This window comes from Panicum virgatum, chromosome 7K (genome assembly GCF_016808335.1).
Source record: "Panicum virgatum strain AP13 chromosome 7K, P.virgatum_v5, whole genome shotgun sequence".
In the NCBI taxonomy this organism is placed as follows: Eukaryota; Viridiplantae; Streptophyta; class Magnoliopsida; order Poales; family Poaceae; genus Panicum; species Panicum virgatum.
The window spans coordinates 51,298,333-51,308,485 of NC_053142.1; the positions used below are offsets into that span (position 1 = coordinate 51,298,333).

The window sequence follows — 10,153 nt, forward strand, 5'->3', positions numbered from 1 at the left end:
CTCACAACCATCGCGACATTGCAGTGCGGGAGTAAAAAAGAAACTGCATTTCTGTGGTGAAATATAGTTTCAGAGAACATCTGAAACGCCATCAACCAGACGTATCGCAGCAGAAACAAGACAACACTACAAATTTAAAACAATCCTCGTGCATTCAAATTATTGCAGTTCATCGTCGAACGCGTGCTGAGGAATCCTCAAATACATAACTTACGAATCACGATACAGTTTCAACTAAAGATTTAGTCCGAAGATTTGACGCGACACGAGCGCCGTGCGAGCTACAAAGTACAAACCAACTAGGATAGAGTTACTGAATACTGATACTGATTCCTAAGTGGAACTTACAAGATATCAGTCCAGAGTATCGGTGGCCTGCACCAGATACAGATAAACGGGGAGTTCCGAAGACGTGCATGGTGGACATGCAAGAGATGACACGGGCGAACATGCAAGCACATCGGAGCAGACTGTCACGAGCAGGAATGCTACCATGTACCGCAGAATCGTCATGGGAGCCTGTAAATGTAACCCAAGTAAAAAATGTTATATATTAGGAAATGCCCTGCAGCTAATGGAATGAACAGTGTAACTCAGATATTCTATTCGAAGACAAGGACTAGAAAACAAAACAAAATATTAGCTGAATATTAGGTTTTAGACTTTTAGTTGTAAAAGACTTATAGCCTGTTAGCTTTCATAGCAAAGCTGGGAAACATTGAAGTCTAAAAATTTCCTGAATATTAGTTTTTGAAAGAGAGATGACTCGGGAAATAGTGGATCGATTATGGGGTGCATAGCATGGGTACGTATACATGCAAGGAGGTTCTAGGGTTGGTTGACAGAAGGCAACAAAATAGGAGAACCTTGCCAAATTAATCATCTCCAAAACCTTAGCAAGAGCACATGGCCAATGGGCCTGTGCGGCTGCAGCCATGAGGGCCCAAAGGGACTAACCGAAATACAATCTTCTAACAGGTTTCACCATTTGCTTAGCTACCAGAAACAAGTGGCATGAAAATTTTGGGAAAACCCAGGGCGATATTAGGTATATACTTCATCATAATGGCTTTATCTGCTTTCTGCAACAAAAATACAACTTTTTAATTTTTATTATAGCAATGCCAGAGGATTAAGGTTTAATAATGCTTTCAGTAGCATTATTAATCTGCCAGAAACACTCATCCTTTAGTGATGGAAAACTGTTGCATCTATACTTCCACTCCGAACATATTGTATGCTAAACATCATGAAAGTCATCATATAATTCAGTCAGTCTCATAGTTTGAACGTTCAGGCTAACACTAAAAAGGCTACTCCAGACAATATCATTTAATAGGATAAATGTATCATCCATGCTTACAAATATAACTTGCTGACATAATACACCAGAAATTATAATCAATCAAGCAAATATAACTGCATTAGCATAAAAAAAGCATCCAACAATTTTTGAGAAGCAGACACAAGGACTAACGAAGTAACAGGATGGCATGAATTACCAGAAAAGGCTCCGTGTATCCATTTAAGATAGGTAGCGTGGATCGTTTCCTTGCTTTCCCATCTTATGCACATCCTCAGGTGAAAGTATCTTGATGTACCATACACTATTCACAAATGACCTGCATCAAATGAGCAAGCTCTGTCTCAGGATATTTAGAAGCACCATGCATAGTGATGCTGATACTAACCATGATTCAAGGTGCATTCATCACTTTCCATAAATCAAAAATATCAATATCACAAGTAAATTAGATCTTACTGAAGTATCATAAATCAAGAACTATGAAGCCATCATTCTTTTTTGTAAGTTAAATACTATGAAAGATGCATGGCAGAATGAAGCACTAGTTAAATACATATAAATGAAGATTCTTTGGGGATTAAATGGTCTGAAAAATAGCCTTTGAGTCTATTCAAATGCATGCTACAATAGATATTAATGAGATGTGATTGAAGATGTTACTTCCGATGCAAACTATATCTTCCTGAACAAAAAAAAAGAATCTAGTTACTTTACAACTGCTGCGGTCTGCTAAGGAATTTTCAAATTCGTATGCTAAATTATTTGACTGTTAAAAAGAAAGAGTAGGCAAAACAATAGTTTTGGTATATCTGATAGAACGTTATACGGACCCTCCACAGACTCTTTTCGAGGTAGACATGCTATATGAATTCTAGAAGTGTGAAATATCTAAAAGAAATGCACATGAGATTGGAACTTGTCACCATCAATGTGCTACTGAGAAAAAGCTGGTGGGTGCTTGAGAAAAATAAATGCCTGGAGCATATGAAGCCCAATATTTCCCAACTTAGTGTGTACACTATGATCGACTCGTGAAACTGTAAAGTAACAAATATTGTCATATACGTTCAAGTTTGATAGTATATGGAGAGGACACATCTATTTATAACTTGTCCTGTTTACTTAATAAGCTTTGAACTGGTGTGCAGGAAACCAAAAATGGCAAAAGATAATATATGACACAGCTACCTTGGCTCTATGCCATTTCGCACTTCTTTTTTGAAAAATGTAATAGACAAAGTAATAAAGTTACATTGTGGCATTGTGTGGTATAGGTTAAATATGTCGATATGAGAAATTGCCGTTCTGCGGTTATAATCATATAATCATGTTTGAAGTGTTACCTGTAGTCTACTTACAATCAGGTCTAGTTATTGTTTTTTTTAAAATTTTATGATACCTTCAAATGCAAAAAAAATGCCAAATAGCAAAGTAAGCAAGCTTAAACTAAGTCATGCTATTTTTCTAATACACGGTAGAGAATATGACAATTCAAATGTGTATTACTACTTAAAAACCACAGATCGAAACTAAAATTCTAGTAATGGTTTCTTACTCCCACGGGTCGTCTCCAAGGAGAAGCACATCATTCTCCCTGTCGACAAATACAAGCTGCCAGCCTGATCTATCAGGGTCGTCCAACTGACCCTTAATGCCGAACATCTGACCTAGTTCCTCTCGAAGTTCAGCATAGTTAGAGAACCGGGTGATGTCCAATGACCTCCCCACCGATCCTGACTTGTAAACCTGCATTTAATAAAATGGTTACATGAGAAGTGACTTAAATTTGTTTTTAGTAGAGACAATTACACTCACCTTAACGAAGGTTCTAGTAGTTGGATCATTCTCTCCTGTATTTTGCAATAAACCAGAAGAGTCATCCAGACAACCGTACGTCGGATTTTGCAGATATGTTGATCCAGATGGAATCGCTGATATATTGTTATCCGCAACATTTGAAGTCAGATTAGGTACCATATTGTACAGTAGGGAAGAATTGTCAACTTGAGGGCTAAAAAGGGACTGGTTCTGCCCATCATGGCCAACTTTGTTGTCAACAGAACCATCTTTGCTAGTGGGTGAGTTAAGCGAACCCGAGCCCCCAAAAGACATTGATTGTGAACCCATAAACTTTTGCTTCCACGCCTGCTGCTGCTGCTGCTCGCTAACTAATGGTTGGTTGAATCTAGACAAGTCCACACATTTCGAGCTACCCTGAAGAAAATTCGATTCCAACATGTTTTCGTGGATGCTAGAGCTGATGTAGCTGGAAGAGTTCACATTAGGATCAGAGAATCCAAATTTTTCACGCAAGTGGCTTGGTAGTGACGTTGGGCTAGGGAGAACCGCACTGCTAGGAACTTGATAAGGTTGATCCGGTTGAATCTTCTGCTTCTGATCATTATGAGCATGCTGCATTTGCTGGAGTTGGTGAAGCTGCTGCTGGATAGAACTTGGGCTGAGCACAGACTGCATGTTTTGAGAATCAGGACTAACTAGTTGCTGTTGGCTCGCTTGCTGCATAATTTGTTGCTGCAACAGCGGATTGAGGTTGCACTGTTCCTGAGGGGACTGCATAGGTTGTTGAAGGTGTAGGAATTGCTGCTTCAGATAACCACCAGACTGGGAGGCAGCTGCGGCAGCAACCACTGCTTGATACTGATCGTGGTCGTTGCTAAGTAAGGATGGATGGAGTCGCTGTTGTCCCCAGGAACCTATACCAGGTGACTGGAAGTTCAAAGACTGAAAGCCTCCTTCACCAGCAACTCCTCTCAGCCACATTAAAGCATTGCTTTCATCTTAAGTGTAATATGACAATCAATAAAAACATATTGAGAATGAATAGCAAGGACAACAATGGCACAATTTTTCTAAAATATAAATGGAGGGCTTCAGAAAAATAAGTGAAATAACATTGGTCTATCATGTCATGGTTGCTTCGATGCTGGGAATTTGGTATATTTGCTTAGATGATATCCACCTTTCTGTTGTATTGCAGTTTTACTGCCAGTTTCCATCAAAGCAAGATGGAAAATAAGGAAACTTCAGTCACTGCATATGTCCCAGCTTACTTTGTCTTAGGCCAATATCATTTCAAGTTTCTTGAACCAATTATTGGATCTAAAAGCACCTAAAGTAACTTTTTCCCCAGTAGCTATGAACAGGCTTCAACTAAACAACCTATTGCACTTACTGCAAGTTTTCTGCATATCAGATGGCTTGAATCAGAAGCTCCAGTTACGAATACCTAACTTGCATTCATACTGGTCAAAACCCGTTAGAATGTAAATGCTAAGAATGTCATGTCCATGTCATTCTTGTCGCATTTGCGTTATTGCGCTGATACTTTACAGTGAACTGAAAGCAGACATACTGCAATAATTGATGTCTACTGAGATCAATGGTGTCAAGTTTCTTTAATTGGTACAGTGAACTGAAAGAAGACATACTGGTACGTTAATTGGTGCACACACTAGACACTACCCCCCCCCCCCCCAAAAAAAAAAAGAACTTCCAGATCACTGGTGTGAGATGACAGTGACACGAATAGCAAAAATTCAGGAAAATAACTGATGCTAGATTCAGAGTCATAGTAGCAAGCATGAGTATCTGAAGTGTACCATGAAGAGCAGCAACTCCAGAATACCAAGGATGCTTAACTCGCAGTGGGAACAGAGATGGATACATTGGAAAGGTTGTCAAGGGTTCAATTTCCCACAGAGAAACTCTAGGAGGCCTTTCTCCTGCTGTTGATTCATCCCAACCAACCTGCGTTATACCATTAACTTAGTGAGTAGGGAAATACTTCACAGTATTATAATTTTAAGCCAGTCTGATGAAATGACAGGAGTAACCAAATATGTAAGATGGTTATTATGAGATGAAGAACAAAGGTTTTCTAATGGAAAAAAGAAACAACAAATATTTCACTATGGCAATTTATCCTCTCACCAAAGAGTGAAAAGAGTTCATAGATGGAAATATTAGCTGTGCAAATATTAGCTGAGAACAAGAAGAGCAGATAAGAAAAAAAATGAGAAAAAATGTTAAACAGGATCCAAGAGTAAGATGTGACTTGTGCGTCTCATTCTTGTTACCAATGTGAAACAAGAATGACAAATCAGCATTCAAAAAGAGTTCATAGATGGAACCGCCATGCAAAAGGAGTAAGTACAAACTAACAAGAAAAATCAAGAAGAAAAACTCTTACCTTTACCGATCTCCAATAGGAACTAGGCCAGCGCACTGGGTCTGCATCACTTACTTCTGTTATCGTCCCCATGTACCTGCAATTATTTATTGTCTTTATTATGAGTTTCTTTCATAAACAATGAGCACGAAATTCAATCTCATGGACACATGATTTCATATGGTTAGAAAGCATGGCACCACCATGTAAAACGAAAGAGAAGTACTCTAGTTGCATGGAAAAATGTTTTTGCCAAGAATCAGAAGGAAAATTTGGTATTGCTGCCTCACCTGCGGACACTAGATTCCTCGGTCTCAAACAACATCCTGAATCGCATCCCAACCGATATCCGGGTGTGGAAAACAGCCTTGATGTACTTTGAAAGGGGTATAACAAATTCTGATGGACTTGCCCTGCATGCACATATTTCTGGTCAAGTAGAACATATTTAAAACAGAAGTCTCATTTGCGAATCAAACAGTTCAAGTTACCTGGGATTATAGAAAATTGTGAATCGGCTGTTTGTTGCAGCAGCATGAGCTGCTGCTGCAAGGAGGCCGATATGCATGCTGTCACTAGAAAGAACAGAAGAGGGCATTACAGTCTGTGGCCGGCTGGCGTGTCTGATTCCAAGCAAAAGTTGGTTCTTCTCATTCCTAAATTAGTGGGTGAAGAGTAAGTCCTACTACTCATTAGAAACCTTTTCATAAGTTCTGGATTGAAATAATAGAACAGACCATATGAATAGCACAGAATCTCCAGCAACGAGTCTCTTAGCACTGACAAACACACTCCAGCCAGTAGTCAGCAGGTGTCTCTTGGGTTGGCCTGTGAAACGAAGCGTATTTAGTACAAAAGATTGCAACATTGATGTTAAATAATTAAACCTGTCAGCAACAAATGTTAGTGCTGTCGACCCCATTTCACAATCAGTATAGCAGATGGGCCCTCATGTGCATGAATAATGTCACTAACACTAATAATCAAACTTTAGCATTTACAGGCATAAAAAGTAAAGTATGCTCTGGACCGAGGAATCAACCATGAATAAACAAAACAGTGTGGAACATAAGTCTTTCAAGACATAAGAAAAGAACCAGCCTGTGGTACATTTGTACTAGCCAGAAAAAAAAATGCACATCAGTACATCCAGAGGTCCGTGTGCAATTTTCTTGCACCTAACTCCCACGGATAGTTCAGAAACATGAGGAAATATTCCTGTCAATTGTAACTTGGGCAGCTTACATATAATCCGGTACTGCACTATCCTGAGGTGATAAAGCTAAAAAGGGTTGCACTGTACTATCCAAATTAATGTTTTCAACTTTGTAGTTTGCAGAGGTCCTTGATTGTAATAAACAATCGCATGGACAGACGGACTGGTTTCTTACCTTAAAAAAGCTTAGATAACAATGTGGAGAATTTATATTTTTCCAAGCACACTTGGAATTTTTTTTGAAATATGTTTTTAACAAATAAAAAATGGAAAGAATAACGAGTGATACGATAACTGATTAAGGGTTTCAATTGAAAAAAGGATAAAAAATAGGTTATTAAGGAGCAAAAGCCTCGAGTTTTTTCTGAACTTGCCTCGGAAGATATGCCTGAACTTCCACTCCACATCATGAATATCCCGTGCAATAAGCTCCTGTGCTGGAGGCTGCTGTGTGAAATCCTACAAACCACACTATACCACCTGTTATTGGCAACAGCAAACCCAACAATCCATGCAGCTGAAGTAAAGGAACACCGCCCCAAAATACACACTCATCACACCAGAGGGGGGAAGACGCGCTCCGCTGCACGACGGGGCACAGAGAACCCGCCATGCGTGCTGGTGTCGCTGGCCGTCAGCGTCTTGCAGAAGTAATTCGTAGGCTGCTTGCTCATGATCCCCATCTCCGCCGGCAGGTATGCATCGTTCTGCTCTTGCTGCACAGATTAAGACAACCGAAACCATAAGAACTCTAATAGAATCCACAGCCATCAGAAGCGCAGCACCTCGAACCATCAACCCCCGGGAGGCGGTGACTTACTGGGTTCAGCGGCTGCAGCGTCATCTGAGCGTACACTTCATCAGTCTCCACATCCGCCTGCGCAAATGGAGTATGTTTTAGCTCGGCTTAGCATCGGCAGCTAGCAAGCTACATCAGTCGACGAATCGCCGCATCTAAGAAAGAAATTAAACTTGAGGGATGGAGAAAATCGCGCACATGCATTGTGACATCATGTAGCTGGCAGATGAGCTGCGGCGGCAGGTTGGGGTAGTTGGGGATGTGCCCGTCCACCTCCTTGTTCGTCGACGCTGCCACCTTCACAGGCAAGCGCTCAGACGCATTAGCTAGCCCGAAACACAAGCGAGCGATCGTTCCAAGCAACCGCCCCAAGGCGGCAACTCGATGAGGCAAAACAACCAACACCTTGCACTCATCAGGGCGACGCCAGGTGGTAGACCGGCACCACGGAGCGAGACCGGAGCTCACCTGCTCGCTGTGGCCCTGCGGGAAGTAGACGACGCGCGTGCCGACGGTGGGGAGGCAGACGAGCGGGCCGGCGCACGCGTGCCACAGCTCCGAGTTGAGGCACTTCTTCTCTGCAGACACAGCAGACAAGCGCTCATAGAAGCAGTTAGTGAAACGAATCGACCCCGGCCGAGAGCAGCTGGGAACCCAACCAACCAGCCAGCCAAAGCGCACGGAAGCAGCGAGCGAGCGAGAAACCTAGGAAGGAGTAGTCGACTCGGCACCCACCTTCCTCCGGCGGCAGCGGCGGCGTCTGGCCGATGCTGGCCGCCGACGACGAGCTCATCCTCCGGTCCTCCCACGTCCACCGGAACCGAAACCTACTCTACAGTACGCTCGCGAAGAATCCGGCCGGAACCCCCCATCACCCTCCCGCCGCCTCCTCAAATCGGCCGCATTCTGCAACAAAGGCAAGCCGCCGCGTGAGGAGGCGTCCGGCGGTGGCGAGCCCGCGCCGACACGGAGGGGGTGCAGGGACGCCTACCTGGTCAGCTCACCCGAGCTCGGAGATCGCCATGGTGTGTGGGGAGGGAGGGAAAGAGGAGGTGGGGCTGCGAGGTGGGAGAGGGGGAGAGAGAAAGAGGGCTTGGGAATGATTAGGGTTGGGGCATTTAAGCGAGCGAGAGAGGGGGGAGGGGAGGGGAGGGGAGCAGCGCGTGTGCGTGCGCAGCGCAGTAGTGCGAGACTGCGAGTTCGCCACAGTGCAGAGCGGAGTGGAGTGGCTGCTGCTCTCCCCTGCGCCCAGTTTTGAATAAAGCGGAGGAGAGAGAACGAGGGAGAGAGAGAAATACGGAGTAAAAAAGAAAGCTGGAAAGCGAGTCGTAGGAGTAGCATTAAAAAAGCCGTATTTTATGGGCTCATGTAAGCGGCTGTCGGGTTGCTTGTTTCTCTGCATAAACTGCATTGCAGCACCCAATCTCCGGTCAGTCAGGTCCCACCCCATAAATCCCCTAAACAAAAAAAATCATCGCATCGAATGTTTTGATATATGTATGGAGTATTAAATGTAGTCTATTTACAAAACTTTTTACATAAATAGGTTGTAAATCGCGAGACGAATCTAATGAGGCTACTTAATTCATGATTTATAACAATGATGTTACAGTAATCATCCACTAATTATTGATTAATTATGGATTAATTAGCATTATTAGATTCGTCTTGCGATTTACAACTCATTTGTGCAAAAAGTTTTATAAATAGACTTCATTTAGTACTTCAAATTAGTAAGATTCCAATGAAAAAGAATTTGCGCTTCAACTGAACATAGCCTCAGTGTAAAAGCAACCACGGCGGCCGTAACGGGAGAGAGATCCACCACCACCATCCATCCCCACCTCTCCTCCATGGATGGACGGATTGACTGGTCACTGGCGCCCCGTGTGGGCCAACTCTGTTGCCCGCCAGTGCCATGCCATGGGTTTGCCTGCCTGCCTTGCCGACTACGTGTTTGTCCAGTTTTGCCCTCTAGATTCTAGTACGTACGTACTCGTATTTGCATGGTCTCGAGATAATCTAGTTTAGGAATTTGCATGGGTTTCAGGGTTTAATTAACCGGGATCTCTCCGATTTCCGGTAGCCGCGCGCGGAATAGATTCTGCCTAGATCGAGCTACCGATTCCCTGCTGGATGGCGCGCAGATCGATGGAGCAGGATCTCGTGAAACTTTCTTGGCACACTATAATCTGCCAGCGGGGTTACGTTTGCCTAACGAGACTCGCCCGACGCGGGCTAAGGCTAGCTCCAACGGTACCCCCATCCCTCCCCCCACCCCATATCCGGGGAGCTATAGGGGGAAATCCGATCCAACGGTTCCCCTATAGTTCCCCCTATATACGGGGGGAGTTGAAATTCCCCACACATATAGGGTGAGTTCCAACTCCCCATATATCTCTAATCACACCGTTTCTTCACGATATTAATCCCGTTTGAGTCCTGTAACATGATGATAAGCCGTATTATGACAGTACAAATACTGTATGATTTTTTTTAAAATTTAAAAACATTAAATAAATAGTTAGTTAATGAGTGATAGTATATATGGGGAATAGATATGGGGGAATGGTTGGAGAGAAGGAGTTATGGGGGGAGGAATCTTTTGGAGGGAGGTAGTAAAATATAGTAAATAGTACGTTT

The 10,153-nt window shown here is 43.0% G+C and overlaps 1 protein-coding gene across 4 annotated transcripts; it reads right to left on the reverse strand.

The window, feature by feature from the left end:
• Window positions 1-131: 131 nt before the first annotated feature.
• LOC120642832 (auxin response factor 12) lies at window positions 132-8,732 on the reverse strand. Of its 4 annotated transcripts, none has more exons than XM_039919440.1 (16): window positions 8,502-8,732; window positions 8,246-8,416; window positions 7,979-8,088; window positions 7,709-7,807; window positions 7,532-7,588; window positions 7,272-7,427; window positions 7,086-7,170; window positions 6,233-6,323; window positions 5,987-6,151; window positions 5,786-5,908; window positions 5,517-5,592; window positions 4,927-5,074; window positions 3,122-4,020; window positions 2,862-3,052; window positions 1,503-1,622; window positions 132-519 (listed from the first exon to the last, which is right to left on the reverse strand). In XM_039919440.1, exons 2-15 carry the CDS (start codon window positions 8,301-8,303, stop codon window positions 1,526-1,528), a joined length of 2,355 nt encoding a protein of 784 aa, XP_039775374.1. In that variant the 5' UTR covers window positions 8,304-8,416; window positions 8,502-8,732; the 3' UTR covers window positions 132-519; window positions 1,503-1,525. The 4 variants fall into 4 exon arrangements, with proteins under 4 accessions (XP_039775374.1, XP_039775371.1, XP_039775373.1 ...); XM_039919437.1 differs by having other exon boundaries at window positions 3,122-4,104; window positions 7,916-8,088; window positions 8,502-8,705; XM_039919439.1 differs by having other exon boundaries at window positions 134-519; window positions 7,916-8,088; window positions 8,502-8,715.
• Window positions 8,733-10,153: the final 1,421 nt, after the last annotated feature.

Excerpts from the sequence above, each read along its gene's own strand:
- LOC120642832 (XM_039919437.1), bottom strand. The coding sequence starts at position 8,303 with ATGAGCTCGTCGTCGGCGGCCAGCATCGGCCAGACGCCGCCGCTGCCG. Across the intron at positions 6,152-6,232 it reads GATTCTGTGCTATTCATATG|GAATGAGAAGAACCAACTTT; the intron begins GTCTGTTCTATT and ends CCACTAATTTAG. Across the intron at positions 4,105-4,926 it reads TGGAGTTGCTGCTCTTCATG|ATGAAAGCAATGCTTTAATG; the intron begins GTACACTTCAGA and ends ATTACACTTAAG.